Below are 25,490 nucleotides of genomic sequence, written 5' to 3' on the forward strand. Positions count from 1 at the left end.
CTCTTAAATGACTCCCACTCCGCTTCTAATATTAATGCTCTTTCAAGAATACTGCAAGGAAAATATCTATTTAGCAAGGTACGTCCACCCCTACTTTCACAGAAATCCCTACCAAATTCAAAAGAAAGACAAGGCAAATTGCTGGTCTTGGGTATTCAGTGCTACTTAGCCCATGCTCACCATGCAGTAGTATAGGGAAAGGGAAACAAAGGAGAGCCCCCAGGAGAAGAGCTTCTTGTTCTGAATAAAGCAATGAAGCATTAGGGATAAGAATAGAGCCAGGCTCTTTCAGTGGTGCCCAGAGCCAGGGCAAGGGGCAATGGGATCAAAGTGGAACGCAGAAGGTTCCATCTGAACACCAGAAGTCAATGCTGTGCTGTGCAGGTGACGGAGCACAGGCGCAGGTTGCCCAGACATTGTGAAGTCCCATCCTTAGCGATCCCCAAAAGCCACCTGGGTATGGGCACCCTGCTCTGGGTGGCCCTGTTGGGGCCTCAGCCAGTTTGCTTTAAATGCATGGCTCTGTTGTTTCCCTTCTCCAGCTGATGATTCACAAGTACTGAAAGCAGGCTTCAAATGTCTGATTCTCATGATAATTAAATTGCAAAGCTTTCTCTCAAATAAGCATCCTTTGGCAGTTTACTTATATTCCAAATCTTTGTGCCAACAAGCACACATGCCCATCATTTCAATTATCGGACAAAAAGGAGAGCTAACCACAGCTAAAGGTACAGCCCTACTCAAGTGTCTAACTGTCTCAAAATAACCTCTGGAAAATCAACCATTTCTCTCTGTATGTTACTTCTCCCTGCTTCGAAGAACGACCTCCTAAGCACATTACTTCCATTAATAATTTTGGCTCAAATATGCTGCACAGTACTGGAAGATAAACATCTACATACTTGTCCTCCAGGCACAGATAACACATGCAGGCCCTACCTGAAGTGCCAGCCCGCACAAACTACTGATAAGCAAACTATAAACATGGCAGGCTTGGGTGGAATGTGGTTTGCTGAATGCTCCATTATCATAAGCAAAGCCAAGGCAGTGAGGGTTTGTGGTGCTGCTGTGTAGGAATCAGTTGCGGTCTACATAATCTGAAACATTTCCCCACTCTGAGGTTGCTCTCACTCTTTCATCACCAACCACAGAAAAAACTGCATTTAATTATAACTTGTGAATAATAAAAAGCATCTGCATTAGTGTGATACATTCTCTATTTCACCAATATTATATGAAAACAGAAGCAGATGTCTCTGTATTTAATTTGTATTTTTCTGTGGGTACCCCATTTGGCATGAGTTTCTTAAATCCAATAGCCTGTACAACCTAATAACCGCATAATGTCAAGATTATGAATAACATGCAACAAGGACTTGGTTTCTGGCTGTTATATTTGCATTCATATCCAATAGCAGAACATCGCTGGCTCACAATATAACCAACTAAAAAAGCTTAGTTTCTTCAGTTTGCAATTTTGTCACTGAGCATTCACAGTTTATATGTACATTATATAAATTAAAATATAGCTCTAACACAGATACAGGGTAAAACCCATTGGTTTCAGTCAGGTCACATTTCTATTCTTACAGTTAGTCTTCCCAACAGTTCAAATCATATAAACAAACAGTTTATAATTTCTTTGCAGCAAATTGTTCTATTATCTTTATGACAAGGAACAGTGGGTTTAAATTTCAGCAGAGGTGCTCCAAATTGGATAGCAGGAAGAACTACTTAGTAGAAAGGCAAACAAAGCATGGGATCCGAGCACCTGAGGAGACCCTGCTACGCTGCACTGGAGACCAGCCCAAACCTCCAGCAGGAGCAACCAGGCCACAGCTGCTCCAGCCCGGCCCCCCAGGTCACTTCCTGTGCTTTGGTCCTCTGATTAGCAGGTTACATTGCAGCCAGTAATGAATTCTCACACTGCCCTAGGGTACAGCCAAGAAATTACAGGTAGCTAAGGGAGACAGCTGAAGTATTCCGAAATACCTCAGAAGCACCACAGACTGAGAGTGCTGACTCTTAAATCCGCTCTCCCTTTAAAAACAATCCACTGAACAGCACGGTTTCTAAAGAGTTTAAGCCCTCGCTGTGACAAGTGAGAGTAAAAGTGAAATTCCTTTGCAGCGTTAAATCATGAAAACAGATTCTTTAACAGAAACACACAAACTGCAATAGGGAGAAAAAAAAGTTATCTTGTCTCGTTAACTTTCCTGTAGTTTAAGATTGATTCCTCCTTCAGTTGACCTAGTAATAAGTCATTCCAACTGCAAGCACCATCAGAAAGATGTCTGTCACCTACAAGTTAATCAACCACCAGGTATTTTGCTCTACTAATTCAATCCCCCTTTCTTCTTTTTTTCATCCCATTATTACAGACCTTTCTTTCTTTCCTGTACATTCTTCAATAGTTTGGCAGGACAAGGTTTGTAAGTAGAAGTATTAATTATTGCTGGGTACAGCTGTATAGTAAACAGCTTAGACAAGCTTTAAGGTGTGCATATGCTTGCAATTTCTACATTTGCACTAGCTCCTAAAATCCCTTTCTTCTAGAAACTGTCATCCTAAAGATCACTGCACACTGAATCCCAAAATTTACAAACATACACATGCTTGCAAATGAGGAGCCCTGGCACAGGGTGTCAAGCCTTGCTTCCGTATTTATAGGTACTGCCTTGGTCATTCCTTTGCATGGCAGGAAATCAGAATTCTAACATAAAGAATGGGCATTACTCGTGCAGCAGTCACAATGAACATCAGTGCTTTAATCTGTAAACCAGCACACTGTTCTGTTTCAGATTAGGTGATCCGCAACATCCCTAACTTCTTTTTTCCCCTAACATTTGCTACTTCAGAAAATTTGGAGTTCATTTCATACACCACTTTTGCTACCAATGTAGTCACTGATGCAGTCACTAATGCCCCATTTCAGCACACCACTAAAACCCGTATCTGATCTGAATGTGCATAAGCCTATTGGAGATAAAAACAAGTTAGGTGCATACCTACCCACAGATACACAACCAGATGTGTCGATCCTTTTCTACTATTAAATATCCTGGTGTTTAAAACATGGAAGCTGAAAAATTAGATGATTGCTCTTTCTTTTTAAAAGCTTTTCAAGTAAAGTTTTTGCTATGTTACTTACAGAACAAGGAGCAGACTTCTGGGAAAACATGGGAAAGAAAGGTAAGTAAGCCACATGACTCCAAACACTGAGGTTTCATAAAACCTCATATACAACACGAGTCCCATGCTCAAAAAGGGAACTTAGATTTTACATTAAGCTATTCTTTGCCATTCATTGTTCTCTAGAACAGCCACCACCATTATCTTCCTTGCCTTTCTCCACCTTCTCCATCCAAAAAGCCTCCAGCTCTTTCTAGTTAGCCTGGTTAGCTTTGTCCTCCTTACTTTTAAGCTTCATAACCCATAAAGTCTCTCATTTACTTGGGCTGTTCAGGCCCCTCTTTAATTCTCATTAAAATTGTCTTTAAAGACCAATTTAGCCATTCTGATGCTTTTCAACAGAGAACCTCAAATGATTAAAGAAAAGCAGGGATTTTCAATTGTTGCCTTTCTCCTAACAGTCAGCCTCTTAAGCTGTAAACCCAGAGGACCAGAATCCACCTTTTGCTTTTCTCTGTGAGGAACATGAGCAGTAAAAGTGACAAATATATCATTTGAATAATACTGTCTCAGCTTTGATAACATTCTTCTTTATGGAACTGACAATCCTGCACTGCTGCACAGTTCTTCATGACTACAAAATCTTTGCAGAAAAATTGTTATCACCTCTGATATGAATTGGTACCAGCGTGACATTTAATCCTGAATGTTTTTCTCAGAGATATCTTGATTTACCATCCTATAGTGATGTCACAACAATAGAAGGGATAATCTGAACTCAGTCTGAAGTTCATTGCTAAACATCAGAACACTGAAGGCTTTCCTACAGATTTATCCAGACTAAATTCTCCAGACACTGTAGGGCAGGAGCAGTGAAAGAAGAGAATTGCATGGCATTAACACAAGACGACGAAGTGAAGAATGCACAGAAGGAAAAAGTTAAGTAGATCACCTTTACTACAGTACTACCTTAGCATTACCAAATTAAACGCACCACTTTGACACAGTCTGCAGTTTAAGCAGAACATTTCCCTTGGGTTCATACACTGCAGCACTCAGATCCTGAATCAAAACTTTGAGAACAGCAGTACACAAGCTACTGAAAGCTAATGCAAATTTCTAATACCACCTTCTATCAGAAAAGTCAGAAATAAGAACTGCAGCTTGGGATCTCAGCAGCATAGGCTGATAATTTCACCATGTACCTCCAGGTATTTTCTTATAGTAAATGACAAATGATCATTCTGTATTTCACCAGACCACAGTGTATAATTTGAAACCACTAACACAGTCCAGCTGAGTGATCTCCATCTGAAAGCCAGCAGTTCTAACCTGCTCAGTCTCCCTTTGTAAAGGACACCAGCCACAAGTGGGACCATACTCACTCTCAGGACTCTTTCCACAGTGTGCAGTGCTGCAGGTAGTACTCCAAATATGAATTAATGATGGACTTTCACAGCCATCAGCTCATAATACTTGGTGACAGCACACGCCTTTTAACCTAACTAAGCAAGTTACTACAGCCACAGCCAACAGTACAATGCTTTTTGTGGATATCGAGCATCGTGCAGCATTCCAGATTCAGAACTATAAAGGGATAAAAGTCAAAGTCAATCTTTAGAGATCTGGAGTTATCTACACTAAATCAGACATTTCTGGTTTTATTTACTTTAGATAAAACATTATATTCAACGTATTTTACTTCTAAGATATTATCCAGCACTTATTTTTCCTGGTTAAACAATGATTCCAGTGGATCCGTGAACCAATTAAGTACATCACACTCCTAGTTATACACGGGAAAGGGATATTAACAAGTACAAATGTCTGCTTTGCAAAGAGTTATGGAACTATTTTGACCCAAAGTCAAAGAAATTGTATCCAGAGGGACATTTTGTCACCTGCTCAGAACAATACCACCAATGGCATAAGCTCACACCCATCTGCTGGATGCAAAGCATTATTAATTAAAAATACATGTAAATTAGCTATCATATTTGTCCTGTGCTTCCCAGAGCAAAGAGCCCTAATTCTGTACATATTCCACTGGCTTGAAGTACTTTGAAGTTGCCCCTTGCACGGACCCTCCTCACGTACCTGTGAACCCATGCTGTGACACCAAACCATTGCCGTCGTTATTATAGACAAGTATCGAAGTACTTGGAAAACCTGACCATGGTTGCTTGTTGGGTTTTGGGTTTTGTGGCTTGGGTTTTTTTTGTTTGCTTGTTTGTTTTTTGTATTTGTCTTTTATTTCATAGTTCTTCTGACTGAAGACTGCCATGGCATAACCTGCCACGGGCATAACATAAGATGCCCATGCAGCTTTTAATGCAACCAGGTCCAGCTTGCCCAAGGATTCAAAATGCTAGTAGAACTGTACATTACTGTTCAATAGCACATCATATTCAGGTTGAGATGAACACGCTATCCTTCACAAACATTCACAGCTTATTGTATCACTGATGGACTTTCACAACAGAAAATCTAGTCTCTGCCCTTTTAAAAATCTCAGGAGTGTAAAAACAAGAGCAGGCGAACTTACAGAAACTAGAGCTGAACTACAGATCAGAGCAAAGCATGCCAAATTTTGAAGGGACTGAGGAAATTATAGTTTAGTTTTAGAGCCTATTCAAGTGTAACATTATAGCATTTCCCTGCCAGCATTGTAAACACATCTATGGAACTGGTTTAATTCTTTCACCAGTCTAAGCATCTTAAAGGAATATTTCTTCAACATTAGTTCAGCTGATTTCCAATAAAGACCATACCTATACAGCCACGACAGTTTCCCAGCAGAAAGTCTTTATGGTCCACTTTACAGTCATTCATTTGGAACAGCAATATTTTAAATGCTTTTTACAAGAAACACGTGCAATGCTGGTGGTTTGATAAAGAATTATCTACCCAAAAAAACACACAACTTGTAGTTAACAACTTCTTGGATCTCTCAAGGCTGGTAGTAAAATGGAGCAGAGGCCAAACAAAACGTGACACAATGAGTATACATCCAATAGTTAGTGTGCTCTGCTATTTTAATCCTCCACTGCATTTTGGAAGCCTTTAATCAAACATGCAGTAAAACGTTTGAATTTTGCAGTACATGATAAGTGTAAATACGACCAGCTTAAATGATTTGGGTTTCCGCTCTTCGTATAAAAACTCTGTTTGAACATCTGTGCCTGTGAAGATTAAAGGGCTAAAAAGCCGGGAAATAGAAGACTTTTGTATTCACAAATCACTGAGGACTTACAATGCCTGCAAAGCTTAGCTGCCCTCTCAACCAACTTTGACCACATCTGAAGAGACTTTAACATTATTTAAATAATCTAGAAAGTAAACAGCTCTGAACAAATTCAGAACAGTTTTTGTGCCAGAGTTTGAAGCTTCCTCCAAGTTTGGATAATTTCTTTCACACCAAGACCACCTCCACTGCATTCCATGAGCTTACTGTTCTGGGGCAGAGGGCTCTTTCTTGCTGTGAGACCAGTAAGTACCTGCAGACTAACAGACGGATCACTCCTCCCATCCCCTCCAGCAGCGGTGTATAATGACCCCTTATCTCCACTGGGACTGCTTCTGGTTTACGGTAACAAAGATGATAAGCATCAGGACCTCACTATATCAGAGATTTGGCTTCTTTATTTTAATAAACTATTTCCTCACCGCTGATTATCATATGCGATCTAAGTCACTCAGCTTGCACTACAACCTCAGACCTTTTGCAGGTCAATCATCTGTGACAAAGCTGTCACCACACCACTGTATTTCTACATATAGTAAAATTCTTTGGGATCCAAACATGGTGTGAACATGGAATTATATACCCAGCGACTGACATCATACCTCCCAAGGACTCTCACTGAGTCATCTGCCCACTGCTGCAGAAGTGGACAAGCTGCCATTAAATTGAAAGCAATATTCCTGAGCAGAAGAATTAATCTGAGAATCTAGAAAGCTTCTCATCTTCATCACTGCTCTGACCCAAAACCAGTGACAACACCAGAATTAAATATCACCCTTATGTACAGAGATGAGACACTGACCTACCACCTTGCACATTCACCTGCTCTGGAACCCAACTGAAGCAAAGTCCCTTTCACTTTTCCCAAAGAAACAGAACAAGCTCTAAGACCCCAACGCTCCATCTTTAAGGAACCCGTGCTTCTACCGAAAAAAAAAATGCTTTTTCAGAGTTCAGTTACGAAGCAGATTAAAAATAATGAAATCATTGGCCTTGATTTTCTTTCCTAAGAGTATACTTGCACAAAATAATGCATCCTTGTTCTGCCTCCCACTCCAGCAAGAAGAATGCCATTACCTAAGCATTTTAACTCACAAGGAGAAGGGTAGGGAATTAGTAATGACTCAGGAGATAGAAGAAAACTTCTTTCAGCTGTTGTTCAAGATACTCTGTTGCATTACAAGGCTAAATTTAAAGGAAGCATTTGTACAGTCTAAATCACCTCCTGTTTCCTAAAGCACACTAGTTAGAACATGAATATCATTAACTAGAAAGGTTTTATTTTACTCAGGGTTTAATGAGTTTGAGAGCATATTTATCTATACAGCTAATATTAAGCATTATATTATTATGTATATATGCTGAAGGCATATGGATATGTTGTCCTGTAAATAAATGCAAGAGAAATATGAACCACATTTCAGAATAATGGAACTGGGGCAAACCAAAAAAACAAACAAACAAAAAAAAAAAAAAACAAACAAACAGTAGCAGTGCTCAACAGTTATCTTATGAACAAAGAGAATTACAAAGAAATGAGAGGCACCAGCAAACACTTGTTGAGCAGCATGCACACAGCAGCTCTAAACGCCAGCATGCAGAGCTGCCACAGCAAAACCCAATGCAGTGCACACAGCCCAGCTGGACAGAACCACAGCAATGCTTGAGCAGGGTCTTAGCACAGGTTGGCTTGCAGTTTTCAAGACCTGAGAGGCTGTAGCTTTTCTTCTGCGTACCCCATGATGGAGCTTCACCCTACCTAGGTTTAATGACAAATTACACACAGCATTCTGTTAGCGTGCTCCCACTCCTCAGGACAGGTAAAAGCAAGGAGGTGAGCAGCTGTGCTGGAGATCCCATGGCACTCCTAAGAACCAAGAGCTCTGATGTCTTGGCCAAAATCCAAGCTTAAATATTAACCACTCAGTCTAACTCCAATTTCCCCTAGTGTTTCACGGGTATAGCAGATTAACTTCATGCTTCACATTCTGCTTTATTATAGTGTGTTCAGAAATATTAGGCAGCTGTATCCTTTTCAGTTAGCAGAATGGTGACTTTCATAGGGTGTAGGAGGCTAAAAGAAACCACAGACACGAAGAAACACTGCCATTCACTGACAATATCACAACATAAAAGCAGGTGTAGGATCACTAATGCAGAACTTCCTATATGAATCATAAAATTGATATAATTATCAGAATTAATAAACAACTTCCTATCATCCGAAATAGCATACAATGCTATCATTCTCACGGCATATTCTTCCTCTGTGTTTACACTTGATCTCCATTTTCCCAGAAGAAACCACCCCTAATACCTTAAGCCTTTACAATAGTGCAGTGTAACGGAACTTGCAAGCAAGACTGCCATAGAAAACAAAGATGAAAGATAGGATGGAGAATAAACAACCTATTTCTTGGATTCTTCAGACAGAGGAAGTGAGACCAAAAGTAGCCTCCTCACTTTTGTCCCTCAAAAGTACACTGGCCAATCAATCCAAGAACCTGCCAGACTTCCTTTAAGTGTCCTATTTGACTTCATAACGTTCATAGGAAAAACTTCAGGGAGGTACATGACTGCCCAGAAAAGGTCTATGCAACATACAAATGTAGGTGTCAAGCAATTTTAGAACCCTAAACAGGGACACAGGAGAAGGCAAGCAGAAGAGATGTATTATTTTTCATCATCTTGTCCTGAAGCAAAGGGAAAGCAGATAGATGAGTGATTTAAGAGAAGTTCTGATAAATTCCTATGTCTTGATTCTGCCAATTCAACTAACATAGTGACATTATGTGGTGGGTTTAAGGAAAAAGAAAACTGAGAGATGACTCCTTCTAGGGCAGGTAACACTTCTATGTTTACTGAGATTAAACAGAACATATCAACCCCTCAGCCTCCAAGCAAAACGGGAAAACTGAAGTACTCCAAAGACCGAGAAACTACAGAAAGGAAAACTGCTTTGAAGAAGATGCTAACTGTAGAAATTTCCTTTCATGAACAGAACTTCTATTTGAGTAATGATGAGATCTGGCCATTGCACTGCAGTGCTACTCAGGCTACATTGCCACAGGTAACTGAACTCATCTAACAGCTTACCATGATCAAGCAAAGGGATCTTGCTCATCTTTACCCTCCTCTGTTGTCTCTTCTCCCAGCATCCACTCATGTTCCCATTCCTTATGTCTCCCAGTTTAGCACTGATGACCCTTCAACAAGCATATTTGATTGCAATTGCAAGAAAGGAAAGAAAAAAAAAGAAACACCCTGCCATCTGTTCTTTCACACTGGGTTGGTGAGAAAAATCAGTTTGCAGAGGATTCCAGCAAACACCTGAGACAGCACAAGACAAGCTGCAGGAATAATCCATCAGGGAAGGTGCTGTCTTACTGCATCCCTCTGGTTTCAGCTCCTCTTCAGCTCTGGCAGACTGCTGGAGCACCGCAGCCTGCCCAACATACCACAGCTAGACACAGCGACCTCAGTGCAGTCTCAGCTGTGCACAAAAGAAGCCTCCCTGCAGCCTGTGAGTTTGTACTACGGAATAGGAATACTTATTTCTGTAACGTAGAACACTGTGCTTGTTCTTAAACATTACTCTAAAATTACAGCCCCAATGAAATTCTTCTGAAAGCTTTTTCATCTTAAGATACTTTTTGTAAGGAGTCACATTCACTTGCTATAAACTGACTTTTATATGAACTACTGTGTGTTTAACAGCAAGAGATAACACTCAGTTTATTCCTCATGTCCAGCAAAGAGATAAAGAAACCACATTAAGACAGAACAGGTTCAAAGTACTTCAACAATATTGCAGTGCCCCAGTGAAAGGCTTATAAAGATAAACCCTGACACTTTTTCCATAGATTGTTTGATAATGTATTGTACCTCCACTAAAGTCAGTAGTACTATACAAGTGGGTGACAAAAAGATATGCACAAAAATTCAAAGGAACTCCATTGCTTCAATGCTAATAATGTTTTAACAGAGCAAGATGTTAAAACCAAGCAACATTTATATTAGAAATCATATTTGGACAAGCTTTACTACTGTATACATTACCATTTTTACCACAACTTTCTGTCTTAATACAGCAATATAAGATTAATTAACAATCAACCCAGGGATGATTTTCTGCAAAACTGTGAATATAGTCTTCATTGTTTGCCTGGGAAGAGGACTGTTATGTTTCATGGTTTAACCTTTTGTTCATCACAGCATGTCACTTACAGTAAAGGTTAAATAGTATTTATTGAATAAATTCAGCATGGGGGAGAACAGAGAGCTTGACTGCACAGGAGGGCTGTTCATATGTCCAGTACCAATGGAGAAGGAAAATGGACTGTCCAAATATTAAATAAGATTTCAGTTTAAGGAGTTAGAGACAGATAGTTCAACCTTAAATGCAAACGGTGATTATTTTCATACAATATTCCCTCCTGTTTTGCTAAACCAATGAATATTTATTTCTATCTGTTGAACACATCATGTTTAAAATATTTGTATTATTGTCTAAACCTGTGTTATTTAGAGATAAGATTAACAAATAGACCAGTACCAAAAGCTCAGCTACAGGAAATATGTGGAGATACTCTCTGTTCTCAGATATTTATGCAGTGCACAAATGAAAGTCAGCACCATTCGAAGTAAATAAAGACAAAAAAAAATACAAAAACTATTTCTATGCAGAAGTCAGTTAATCAAGTATTTGAGACTAGAAATTCTGTTCTGATCAATTCTGTCCTTGTGACAAGGAAGCTTCCACAACTATATTCCAAGACTTTATAAGAACTAAAAAAAGAAACAACGCCCAAATATTATCCCCAAAAGTATCTTCTTATTAGCCTCACCCTAAGAGCCAAGCTTAAGTTTCCAAAGAGTTATAGAAGAAGAGGAACCAAATTTGACAGGACAAGGGTGAACCGTTTTAAACTGGTAGGTTTAGATACAGATGAAATATAAGCACTAAATTATTCACTATCACAGGGCAGTGAGGCAGTAGCACAGGCTGCCCAGAGAAGCTGTGGATGCTCCATCCATGGCAGCATTCAAGGCCAGGTTGCATAGGGTTGGGTAGGGCCCTGGGCAGCTGTTCTGGTGGGTGGAACCAGCACACAGTAGAGGCTTGGGACTGCATGGCCTTCAAAATCCTTTCCAACCCAAGCCATTCTATGATTCTATGAGATGGAAGAGAATTAGATTTAGTCAGAAGGGAGTATCCTGAAGAGTTACAGAATCAACTGCAAATGAGAAAAATAAGAACTTTTCCAGTTGCTGTTGTCATTCCCCCAGGTCTTAATTCCACTATCTGCACCTCCCTACTACGCAAGTAATTTGGCTCTTCTATCTAACAGTCCCCAGGCTTTCAAGCCAGAAATGGACTTGTGCGTGTGTCTGCGGAAAGCAACCTGCTGAGCTCAGCTCTTCCAGAACTTGTATGAAGTTTCCTTTAAAAAAAAAGTAATAATGTGTTTATAATTCTTTGTTTTTAAATCCTGTTTGATAAGATTAGCTTTGTTTTTCAAGTTGAAATCCTAAACTTAGGCCCACTAACTCAAGCGAAGCTATAAGGTACTTTAACTGGTTGTAATAGACTAAAGTTAAATAAAAGCTCTCACATTGGTTAATAAACTGCAAACAGATTTTTGCTCATTATGTCAGCTGCTCCCAAACTACCATGACTTTAAACATTAATGGATTCCAAAGAAAATAAGAAACAAAAGATCAAAATACAGCAAGATTTTGAAATAAATACAAAACAGTGTTTTTAAGTATTTTCAAGTCATAAAAAAGCCAAACCTCAGCTCAATTGTGGGTGCCCAGAGACAGTCAGAATGGATTTCAATCTGCTGCTTTGGGAACTGTCCTGATTTTTATTTCATTTTCCCAAAAGTTTTAGTGTAAGAAGCTAAATATTTCCAAATAGGCCATATTTTATGAGCTATTCAGCCAAATACCCAAATCCAGTTCTCATTTTATGTCCTTGACCACAGCTTTCATAGCAAAACATAACTGTATGAAGGGTGCACAGTACAGAATCCACTCTCCAATACTACATGTTCAAGCATCAATCCTGAATGCATGCTTACCTTGAAGATGAAAAAATAAATACAAAATACAGATTGGGGTATAAACTACTATTTTCTTACAAGCCAGATCTGGTTTCTCAGTTTACATACACTGTATTCTCTATGTGTACGTACTAAAGCCACCAAATAACACTGAGCTGTTCACTACACTGTTAAAATGACTTACTGTTCCCTAAATCCTTCTCTTTCTCTCCCTTTCTGCCTGTGAGACAGATCTCCACACACTGCTGTGCCAAACAGTGGAGATCTCTGCACAGGAGATAATGGCTGGGGATGCCAGCACACACACACATCCAAATGACTACACAAAAGGAAAAGGAATGACTTGCAGAGCTATAAAGCTGAGAATTCACACCAGAAACATGTCTGGCTTTCGGAGCTACTGAAGTAGCTGCTGAGAATAGCAGACAGCCTCAGAACCTGTACATGATCATCACTAGACAACTTCTGCCTCACTAGTTTTCAGTACAAAGAACATAACCAAGGTGTTTGCCATGCCCCTCGATGCCATGCCTTTGGTTCCTTTAACTAGTACAGAGGCCTGTGCTAGTTAAAACCCAAGGCATTTCTAACTCAACTGAAAACAAAGAATCTGGTTTGATCATAACTAATTCCAGAGCTTCACAGAATGAAGCCATTGTTTCTCTGACTTGCTCTATTTTAGTCATTAATTTTTTCCCCTACGGCCATGTGGAAGCTGGATTGCACCAGCACTCCACTGTCAACATTACAAAAGAGCAGCAGCAAAAACAACCATCTCAACTGTACAACAAAAGCAGAGAGATAAGAAATAGGGAAAAAGACCACGCTGTACTCAGGTTTAGAATGTTGTACCTGGGCAGCTGCTGTGTGGACCTCATTTAACTTGTATTACAATTGGCAATTGTGTTCTTAGACTACAGACATCAGATACTTTCAGGTTTTTAGTTGGTATCTACAAAGCTGTTGTCAAAACAATTTATGCACTAAATATATTGGCATATGCACATAAAAACATAAAGGAAAACTTGCATTTTATCTTCTTTAAGTATAGTTTAAAAATAAATATGCATCTTGCACATTATTTAAAAATGATTTGAAAAGCAAGTAATTTTAACAAATAAATTACTCAGTTTCTTTATAGATTCTTTCATCGGGCTTGAGTATTAATTAAGTGATATGATACAGATCATAGACTACACAGAGTCAGGAGAGTACTCAAAGGGTTTACTCCTAGCAGAATAAGCAACACCCACACTTCTCTCCTTACAAACATTTGTCCAGCACATTCACAAAGACCTCCATCATAGAAAGGCTAGAAGTTATCCAGTAAGTGTGATCTATCCTTCTTTATATCCTTGCCATAAGAATTTCTTTTTCTAATAGCCAAAATCACATTTCCCTTGCCAATTTAAATCCCTTTCTTCTAATCTACTTCACTGCAGAAATAAAGAACAGTTCTCTCTTTAGCACTCCTAAGTATCTGGAGGTCACGTCCGCCTTCCTCCTGCAGTCTTCTCTTCAGACTAAACAACCCGAATTCATTCAAACTTCCCTCAAAGGTAACATTTTAAAGCTTCCCAAGAATAATCACTGCTGCCCTCTCTCTCTCTCTCTCTCTCCAAATCATTCACTTTTTTCCTGAAAAGCAGTGCAAAAAAAATCTAAATTAAGTTTTCCAGCAGAGGCCCCACTAATGCAGAGAAGGATGGAGGGGTCCTCTCTGTGTTGGCTGCACGTCTAAGGACATGAATTTTTCACACGCAGACAAGCAAAAAGTTAAGCAGCTTCCAACTTGTCCTCAATAATTTCAGTCTAACATCTGAGTATGGTTGGTGTCCAATATCTGTTTCAGACATCCATATTTTGGTACGAGAAAGTGCTACCTAAGAGCAACTGGATGCTTCTGCTAACCGCTCCATAACTGAGTGCCGCTCTTTCTGATGTGAATTCTTCTCCTCTTCGTCTTACAAGATGGAAATGCTCCAAAGATTGAATAAGCTGTCAATGCTATATACGTGACCTATAATCTTTATGCATTCACATCTGTTTAAAGCACTCAACCTGATTAACTGTGATGGGGCTCTTTTAAAAAAAAAATAATATTAATATAAAAACATACACACAGAAGCCATAATATTCCAAGAGCTTCACCCAAATTGCATTGCTTTATGCTTCTTACTCTGATGTTTACTTTTAAGTACACAAAATCTGAATATTGCTAATGCTTACCTTTCTGTGTTCAATTGAAGGCTGTGGGATGACAAACTGAAATCCCAGCACTGCTAGTGAACTGAGAAGTCTGAAAAAGCAAATAGGGAAAAAGAATATATTGTTACCGATAACCCAAATTATCTATAGCCTAATAAAGGGCTTGACACTGCAAAAACTTAGGTACACACTTGAATGCCATTACTAACCAAAGGAGACTCAGTAAACCGTGTGAAATATTCTTATAACATTCTCTTCACTACACAGCTTGCAGTAAAGGTACACACATATGTTTGCCTACGTATATAGCAAAAGTTCACCAAGAAGAACCCATTAATAGTATTTCACATAACATTAAGTTTAATTTTTTTTATTTTTTTTTAAGTACATATTTCTGCACCTCAGCATTTGGTGTCAAAATTGAGATATGCTTCATGAGTTTTCTCAAGTGTTAATTAACAGTTCAGCCATCTGTGGACTGAGTCTGTTTCTAACTCTGGCTCCTCATTTTGCAGATGAACACCACCTCCAGCACAGGAAACATGCAAAGAGCCTCCATGATATTGCAGAACATAGGTTCCTCCCCAGCTGCCTAACACTTGTTGAAATTGAATAACCTAATGGGCAAAAAAGATGGAAAGTAGCGGACATAGCTCACCAGAGACTCAGGATAAGCAGCAAAACATCACCCCAGTCCCCACATCTTCAATCTGAAAGGAGTCATAATGGGAACCAAGCCCAAACAAACTTTGCTCTGTCAAGCCTCACCACCATAATGACTCCACAGAGTCCGCTGCAAGTTGGGTTCAGTTAGCTCAGTCTTTTGTTTGCTAAGTTTGAACTGGGGACTGGTTTGCATTCTCCCAGCAAGTCCTTCATTGCAAATACAGAAAGGTAAGAGAGAGGGAGAATTAAGTTATCTTCACCTCTACCAGGAGTCTGAGTTCCCAGTTTGCAAAGAGAATCCTTTGGACCCTCCATGAAGGAAAAAGCTGCTGAATTTCAATGCAGAAATAAAACTGATGGATTTGGACACAAAACCCATCTGCAGACTAATGGACCAGACAAAATCCAGCTGTGCTTCCTACTCATAGCCCCTTCCTTTGTTCGCTTTGCAGTAATCCTTTAAATAGTTCACATTGTTTTAGGTATTTTCAAAGACAGACCTACTAAACAAAACCACAGTTTTATACTAAGCATTTCCTTATCACAATTACATATATTCTTCTACTTGGGAGAATGTTTTTCTTGAGTTTTCTGTTTCCTAGAGTTCTTGCTAACAAACTGCAAAAGGAACTGTTAGGTAAGTACTGACTGCACATGGCCTTTCATCACTTCATCACCAGATTCCATGCTGCTCTCGAAGAAAAAAAATAACATTTAAAGGAAAAAAACAAAAATCATTCCTTACTGCCACATAGATTCAGAAGAAAAATAAGAAAAACATCTTAGAGGTCCATTAAAGCAAAGTTTTTTTATTTTATACAGCTTATCATTTGTGATAAAGCCAAATACAAACGAAGCAGCTGAAAGTGCAAGACACTGTAAAGGAACTACAGTAAGAGCCCAGACACATAGTTTGGAGCAAGGATGAATAGGGCAGTAGTGGACAGTAGGAGAACATACAGATGAAGAAACTGGTTTGTTAAACACACCTGAAATCAAAGGTAGAAGTAGAACAGGACTCAGACCTCCAACCTACAAAATGACAGCACCAAGTCCGTCTTTAGCTGATGTGCATGTTCCTTTTCCAAATGCTCCATTTCCTAACTATTCTCAAAACTGACAATGCTCACATTGAAGTACTGAGCAGGCAGAGCTCAGCAGCTCACAGGCCCAGCTGACTGATGGCTGCTTAACTCTGGTTTCTGAGTAAGAACCATGCTGGTAGAGCCCGTACTGTCACAGTTATGACGCTATTTGGAGACAAGCAGCTAGTTCAACACACAATCAGGGATCTACACAAGTTGCACAGCTTTATCTCCAAGAGCAAACATGCTCACTTTCTTTTATTGCCAATACCAATTTCTTTTTAACTGGAAGGGGGGAAAAAAAGTTACATTAGCTTTAATTTAGGAGTAGCAACAAATAAGTTTTGCTATTTAAATTAGGAACACCTCTCACTGTTCTTCCTCTCTCAGTGAAGTCAACAGCTCCCAGTGTATGAAGCTGGAGGATACCAAAGTAGATTACTTGTACAGTTCCTGTCCCGTACAAGTTGTATTTTAGGGGCTACCATGGCCAACTGTGGACTGTTCAGTCAGGAGTGGTAGTATTTTACTCATGTGCCTAGAGTTTGCTAGTGTAGTACAGCTCTTGTCTCATGTTTCTGACTTCCTCCCCAGGTGAAAGTCTGCAGGACAGCCTATGTCTGGAACCACTTCAGGGGAGAAACACAAGGAGAAGTCTCAGCAGGAAAGATAACACAAACAGCATCAATAATACGTGACAGACTAATTCTGATATGGAATCTTCCCCAGAATATTAGGAGGGTACCAGAATTCAAAGACTGGCTTCTGAAATTCATAAGAAGCAGCTTTGGATCAGAGGTGTAAATGACAGTATCTCTGTACAAAGAGTATGTGGTTCACTAGTATGCAGCTGTCATTTTGAGCAGGAATTGTTGTTCCTGTAGCATCACAGCTGCCTGCTTTCTCTGAATCTGCTCGCCCAACTATGGAAGGAACTAAACAGATCAGCTTAATAAAAGCTGAGTGTTCCCCTTGTCAGGAAAACTGCTCAAAAGGTATTTCCCGCATTGCCCACTGGCAAGCTGTTTCTGGAATGCTTAATATAAATCTCAGACTGAATGGCAGCATAGGTACTAAAACATGCAAATCTATTATTTAAAACCACTGACTGTAATGGCACAGCATCATCATCATCAAAAAAAAAAAAAAAAAGGAACTTTCCAGTAAAGTATCCTAAATCAATGGCACATACCAACAGACGCTCTAAGCAGGAACAAATACCAACAGCTTTTTCTTTTTACTGTCACCAAAGAATACTGTGCCTGGGATGCATGTGCCTGATTACTTAGTCTTTGGACAGGCTTTTTATTTATTCTCCTGTTATTCAAACACTTATAACACAGAAGTAAGAGACAGTTAAATTGGTATGTTAAATTAGTGTTTTCTGCAGTTTATTAAGAACATATTAAATTAAATTTGAAATGTTTTGCTGCATCACTTACCTCAAAGAAACTATTAAACTGTCTACCATGATCCTTCAATGCAAAGTGTCTTGAAGCGAAAAATATTCTTCACTGAAGTAAAGCACAATGCAGGTCAAACAAATCCTACAGAAAGAAACAGAAAATATTTAACATTGCTTATTCAGTATATTTCTGGATGTTTAGAAACTGGATGCAGACCGACATTAATCATCTCTACCTGGATTCATGAGCTTTATGGCAATTCCATAAAGCCACATACACTGTAAATCCAGTGTAACTTACACGGATAGTCTGGGCATGCCCCATTTTGGGGGCATGGACTTCAATACTGCTTTGCTGAAACACCACAGAATGCAAAATCTTGATCTGATTGCCATGGGTACAAAACTGACATTTAACTGACTTCCATTCTCATCTCCACATCTCTGATAAGTCATCTGTAAGATGTTACACCTTTTTTTTGCCTCCAAACTGAGGATTTCATTTATTTCAATTGCAAGAAGCTTTGCTTAAAGACCTGTTCTCATACCAGTCATAGAAATACTGTTAAGCAAGACCATACATACAGCACTAACACAGAGCACCTGACAGATCCCTTCGGAAACTACTTGCTAGCAGATATTCTGGATTACGAACAGAACACACATCAGATCCTGCAATCTGACTCAGTTATCAGACATACTGAAGCAATACTCTTTACATCGCTTGTTGAAAACTGAAGATATGCATGCGACACACACAGTTGCTAACCCAGCTTCAAGCTCTCACCATTCTGTTTTTTCCAGATGTATTCTTGTTTCTGCTTTTTCATTCTGCAACAATCTTTTTATCCCATATCCTTGTATCGAGAAGCTTAATCCCAATAGAATACTGTTATGCGATACAAACTCAGACAACAAATGCCCACGCTCCCAATCCACTTTGTGAATTACCTTTCATTTGAAAATGAAATGTGAAAACATTTTGTTATCAATCTAGTTTTGCTACGAGGTTGGGGGGAAAAATGAAAAAAAATGGAAAAAAAAAAAAAAAACAAATAAAACAAAGAATCGTTTTCCCTCCAGAATATCTGGGGCAAAGAGAATACCTGGAATGGCTGGGCAGTTAACACTAGCGCTGAATAACACTAATTTTGGCATGAAAGTTTTCAAAAGCCCGGTGAGGTGTAAAATGTGTTACTCACTGCAATACATCAAGCCACCTTCCCACAGGGAGCTCTAAAGCACCTTAAATCTATCTAGAAAAAGACTTAATATTTACAGCAAAATAGAGCATATCGTTTTGGCTGGAACAAACCACACTCCTGTACTCAAGCAGTTAGCAAGACTTTCTCCACCATGTTAAAATATTCCACATTTCAGCAAACTTCATTATTTCATCCCCAAAGTAAAATAAAAGCAAACGTGTGAAACTGGGTAGAAAAAAAAAAAACAGCACCATATAGGATGGAGCAGAATTCATACCTCCTCCCCAGCCAAATGGAAAGGTTGCTCACTGCATGAAATAAAATGTGCATCAGGTCACAGAAAAGGAGATTGAATAAACAGACCCTGATTTGTGCCTCCTCCCCTTTCACACTATGAGTGATTCTAATGCCTTCTAACTGCTACCAGTCTCAGAACTTCTACTATTGAGTCATGAACCAATCGTAAGAGTCTTTCCTCTTGATATTTACTGATATTCGCCCTGACATTCTCAACATGACCTGCAGGGTGTTTTCAATTACCTCAGCCTCACGTGCTGCTAGTAGTCAGACACTGCAGCCCGCAGTCAGCAGCGATCAGACAGGTGCCTAGATGAAATTAGAAAATGAAAGCACTGATTTGTAATGGGGATTTCAAAAAAAGGGGGCAGAGATGGACAATGGTGGCAACTTCAAAAAAGGAATCTAGTAGGCTCATGGACAATCCCAGGAGTTTGCTGCGATGGACACAACTACATGTCTCACAGTATTAAATAATGCAATACATGGAATTATCAGGACGGACATCACAGACACTGTACAGGATGTTAAGCAAGAGGGACGTCTACTGGGAAACCAACAGGGAGATTTCCTCCTGGGCTAATCAACTTCAAAAACATCTTCCCATGAGGTGATCTAAAATTCTGTTAAAAGCTAATGATTTAGTTACCTTAACCGCTCAGACATCACAGGACTACTCATACATAACTTCTCATGTGACTTTACCCTTTGTGTATCAAGTGGACGATATTTCACAAATTCCAACGTGATTTTAGCATCAACCTGTACTTCTCCTAAGTCCTGTTATTCACTTATGTCCACATCCACTTGTGCACAAAAGGTAAAAGAATGTTCTTAGTAAGTCCATACAGACACATATCTACTGCAACAACCAAAGACCATCTATTCTAATTCACAGCAATGATGTGAGATACATCACGTACAAACACACAGACTCAGTTCAGCCCAGAATTCCTCTAAGCCTATTTTATCTTGTTGACTTAGATTTATGGCAAGTCAACTTAAATTTCCTTCAGTATTTGTCTTCCTGGTTTGATTAAATAGCTTGCCAGCTACTGTCAGTAGCAACCTGAAGTAGCTAAGAAATGGGAGCATCATTCCAAAGCCATTTCCACTTATGTACAAAGCTCTCTTTGTGTTACTTAGGGGGAAAAAATAGTAAAAAATATTTAAATTTAAATAGTTAAATTAAAAAAGTATACATTCTCTTTAAGATTGCCTTGGAATCTATTCCCTTGTGCAATGGTAAAGCATAGAGTATTTATTAGTTTAGTTGCTCACACCCATTTAATTATGCTGAGATTGCACCCAAAAGTCGCTACATTCACAACACTTCAGTAAAGCACCTGACAGCACATCAAATCTATCTAGCTCCATAATTTGTGTGTACACTCAATAGCTCACACCATATCAGTTGACATCTACCACCAGAGTTTTAATCTCCTCAAGAATTTATTAATTACATTAAAACATACAGTACAGTTTTGAAAGTAGAGGGAGAGCCTATGAAAACAGGCACTGATTTTATACATTGTGAGTCACAGTCATATGACAAGACTGGTTTATTCAGTGCTTCTCTAGATTCCATTGGTTCTGAAGAATTCATTTAATATTTGCTGAACAAAGATTAGTAATTAAAAAACCATAAAAGTGAAAATATTTTAATAATGAACCTGTTTTAAAACACACTCTAAAACTTCTTATGCACCATAATAATCTAACTCCTTAAGCACAGATTTCACATTGCAGTAATAGCTTTGAAAAGTTCAACGAGGTATATTATTCTAGCATGAATTAGGATTTAGAGTTTAATTGAGATCAACTGCAAAGGCAACGTGTTTTGAGTAGCAGTGTTAAGCCGAGGAGTGTTTTTTGCATGTTCTTTTTAAACCCAACTCCTGAAAAGGTGATTTCTGTGTCTACCACATTGATACAGCTTTAAAATAAAAAATGAATTCAAGATTAAACTGACTGTCAAAAAAATGGACTTACCCCCATGCATGGCTTCCAGGCAAAGTACAAATACATAAAGGTAAAATTAATCTTGGAAGAGAGATCTTAAATCTCTCCAAATTAACAGAGAGATTCTTGGGATGTAACTGTGTGGAAATCACTGCAGATCTGCCTTCAGTTCACTTCCAGATCCCACACTGACAGGCTGTGCAATTTTGGGCAAATCCCTGGCAATATTATTTTTCAAGCTGTGCCTAGTAACACATTTTTCAGAAGAAAGATCTCTTACGATGCCAATATACACTGGCAACCTCATTTCTAGCTGAACGCTTTGCCAAGGAATCAGAGATGAAAGTGCACTGTTGGGATCCTGACTCTACGCTGTCTTTCACAGCAGCCCATTTAGGAAACCTTACTATGCTCAACATCAGAGACCAGCAGAGCACCAGTAAGCAATTGACCTTTCCCTGATTTTCCTGTGTTATTTTTCTACAGAAAACAACTGAAGGTCGGATGAACATTTTCCACATTTTTCTATGAAATAATGCAGCCAGACAGCACATTTTACTAAAAGATCCCTGAACCCTTCAATAGTCTTCATAGGCAGAATAAAACAAAACTAAAAAATACCACAAAGAAGTGGAGGACAGAGTTGCAGCATATACTTAGTATTCCATGTTAGATAAGTTAACTGATATTCCTTCTGACAGGATGGATAAAGGGTACATACTTATGTATCTGTTCATATGTGAAAAGACCAGTATACAGTGAACTAATGTGTCAAGCTGAGGTAGCCAAGCCACATGATGGCTGTTTTTCTACCTTCCCTTCTCTATGAAAATGGGCTACCACAGGAATCCCAACAGCAATCGGTCATCGGTCAGTGAATTAAGGAATTCCAACTATTGCCATGGCTGTTCTGAATCACCACTGAACAACAAAGTGTATAGATATAAGGACCTGAGCAATTCTGTTGCTATCTGAAAGTATTTATTCAATGTTCTGCTATCATATTCTACTTATGTCACAGCTACAAATGCCCTGGCTCACAAATCCCCAGTAATCAAGGCACACACAACTATCAGGAGCAGCGTGTTCCACACTTATTCTAAATGCTTTTTCACTACATACAAGTGGCTAGAGTGGTGTTCTAGATGAACAGCTCACATACCACTTCAGGCCTTCTCCACCTTGTGGAGACTCGGGTACAACTGCCTGCTGTGACTGGTAGCTACAATGCTCTAGTTAGAAACATTTGAGAGAAGAAATATGTACAGAATTCCCATCTCCAAGTCTATTTTGTAAAAACTGTAACAATATTGATCTTACAAAGTATAGATGTGCATTCCGCAGCAGATAGGAATACCAGAAATTTATTGTCGCCTCCGCTAATTTCTTCATTGGTGAGACAAAGAAAAGGAGCTTTTCTTATTCCTTCTCATGACTTACTTGAAGAAAGTTGTTTTCAGAACACCAGGAGTCTCTCCAAAGAAAAGCTCCCATGACTCAGCCTATCTCAGTTTGAGATTCTTCCACATTCAAGCTTGCAAGAGCATTTAATAGCAGTGTACATCAAGAGGTAATTATGGCCATCAGAGGACCTAACATCTTTTGGTTGAAAATCAAGAACCCAATCACCCCACTCAAATACAATACGTCCTAGTTGCAAAGCTCATAGGAAACAAATATTTCAGCATTGCTTATTGAAGGTACATGCACAAAGAAAGTAATTCACTATGTATTTTAGCAGCTATTTCGTAGAAATGCAGTCAAGTAAAAATTGTGTATTCATAATTATTGCACAGGTAGGAGATACCTGCCTTCTGTAATGATGAAACACTATTTTCTAGCCAGCTATCTAATGAGAATATTTGCCTGGCATTACACAAGCCATATTTTCAAGTTTTCAGCAGCAGACCATGAGAATTAGCTTTCATGCTGTTCCATAACCATTTCAAACATGTGCCCAAACATCAATATTCTCTGCACTGAAAAAGAAGAAACAAAAAATTCAGGGTGCTGTGCTTCACAGCGTAGTTTTGTTGGCCAGAGTATTGGGCACCATTCAGCAGCATGCACAGACGAAGACCAAGTATTCCTCCCTGTGACAAGTACCCTTTGAAATCTTTCATTCACTGGTAAACAGATGTATCATTAACCTACCACAATTAACTCTCCTCATGACTCCAACACAAAAGACCTGATGCCAAAGAACCCATCTAAATTAGCGCTGATTCACTAGCGGAACAACAGAATCAACAATTCTCTGAAATATTTCCAACAAAGTCAAAGTTCTGAACTGCAAAGCCATGATTTTAAGATGAAGAAATTAAATAGCAGATGGATGATTATATCTATCACTGTCCTCATGAAAAACCATTTGGTGTTCCCATCAAGATACTACATCAACACATGTAATAGCAAAACAGCAGCTTTCACAGAGTTCCCTCTCTTCTTCTTAGAAGATTTCTCTTCTGTTTGGGGCATCAGTGTTAGCACATAACAAGAAGGACGTGGTAGAGACCTGAAATCTTTGCTTGCTTATCCAGAAAAATTATTTTCTTCAGAGTATCATTGGAGGAACCACCACTTAGCAGAAGCAGCACCTCCAAAGAACAGTGCTTTCTGGAAACGCTTGTACTTTGTTCCAAAGCAGATGAGTGATGAAGCTGTACCTGTAGAGGGATGCTCCCACAATCACACCAAACCACTTTTCAATCTTGCTAGCCAACTTCTAACAGAAGCATCCTGGCGGAAGAGAGTACCACAGAACACCCAAGTGATCGCAGTGAGCATAGTATTGTCAAGACAGTCCAGATGTTTCTCTTCTGGGTAGTTATTGATATTCGTTACTGTCATCAATGCTTAACGTTCTACTGTAAAACCTCATGCAGCAGAACAGACACTAACAGGAATACACATCTATAAATATAACATTGACATCCACTGAGATTCCCATCAAAATCTTTGGGGCTCAAATAACACATTTTGGCCAAGGGTGTCCATAGCATTATTCTTATTTTCTTTGTGCAGAGCTATAAAACGAGATAAAAACCATCCTCAGCAGGCTTCAGCGATTTATCTGCCTGTTATATAGTATGAAATAGATGATATAGTATCCTTTAACACTTGGGAGGAACACCAAGTATCTTCTGAATGGGTGTGATATAGGAGAGTAACATAGGGTATCAGTTGGCTAGGGGCCAGATGCAAGCACGTGGAAGCTTCTCAGGTACCCATATGAGGATATGTTTTAGGGACCACTGAAAAACAAGTGATGTGCCCAGAGCAAACAGAGATACTATGAAATTCAGATAATTCTACACATCTCTTTGCTGAATAAAACATAAGTCAACTGCTGTGATCTGTTCCAAAGGAAATTCCACATAGCTAGCAGCAAGACTTGTGTGTGATGCTTTATTTTTAGGAGTCAGTACAGATTATTGTGAGAAAATGAACAGAAACGCAGCTCACCATGAAGCTTACACATCTTGTACAGCTTCAGACTACGCTCCTCAAACATCCCGAAATGAACCAATCACAATATATCACTGCACTGTTGTCAAACAATGCGGTAAGAATGATGAGATTCTAACTTATTGCTCTTTAAAATCCTGTCTGATCTGGGGCTCCCTACACACTGGTACAGAAATGCAACAATGGAATTTAAAGATTTATTGCTTTCTTTCATGTTTCTACATAATGAAGGATAATAGGTCTAATGAGAAGTCTTAAGAGAACTATTTCTTTCATAATTTTGAGACAGAATACCAGAGAATTTAAAGCCAACATGAAAGCATAAGCTTTCAATGGAACTCTGAGAGCCAACAGCAATAATGACAAGAAGCCTTGTAAAACTTTTGCAAATAATAAATTCTACAGGCAAACAAACAGCACAGGTAGAACTCAGAGAACTCACTGAGGAACTCCTGGCTGAGCTTTCACCCACAAAAAAAAACTGAGATGAGGGAACAACACAACAACAGCCATCAACTGCCCTACCCTCAGCCTCTGGACTTGACTTGAACCAAATCTTTTTTAGAAGTTCACTGTTGCAAAACCAGGGAAGCACCCAAGATAGCAGCATCAAATGCTAATGGAATGCTAATAGTGTTGCTACACGCTTAGCACTTAAAGAGTCACATTTGCAAAGTTTCATCTCCTCTTTATGTGAGGGTGTAAGTGGAAACAAAAAAGGAAAACACTGTTACCCAGCTTTCACATGAA

The 25,490-nt window shown here is 39.1% G+C and overlaps 1 protein-coding gene across 1 annotated transcript in view; it reads right to left on the reverse strand.

The window, feature by feature from the left end:
* Window positions 1-25,490, reverse strand: part of THSD4 (thrombospondin type 1 domain containing 4) — a 243,174-nt gene that overhangs the window by 207,376 nt on the left and 10,308 nt on the right. The window contains exons 2-3 of the mRNA XM_072345424.1: window positions 17,846-17,950; window positions 14,674-14,743 (exon numbers count right to left, since the gene is read on the reverse strand). Coding sequence (XP_072201525.1) covers window positions 14,674-14,743; window positions 17,846-17,874 — 99 coding nt within the window. The 5' untranslated portion in view covers window positions 17,875-17,950. The remainder of the gene's footprint in view (window positions 1-14,673; window positions 14,744-17,845; window positions 17,951-25,490) is intronic.

Source organism: Excalfactoria chinensis, chromosome 10 (assembly GCF_039878825.1).
Source record: "Excalfactoria chinensis isolate bCotChi1 chromosome 10, bCotChi1.hap2, whole genome shotgun sequence".
Taxonomy (NCBI): Eukaryota; Metazoa; Chordata; class Aves; order Galliformes; family Phasianidae; genus Excalfactoria; species Excalfactoria chinensis.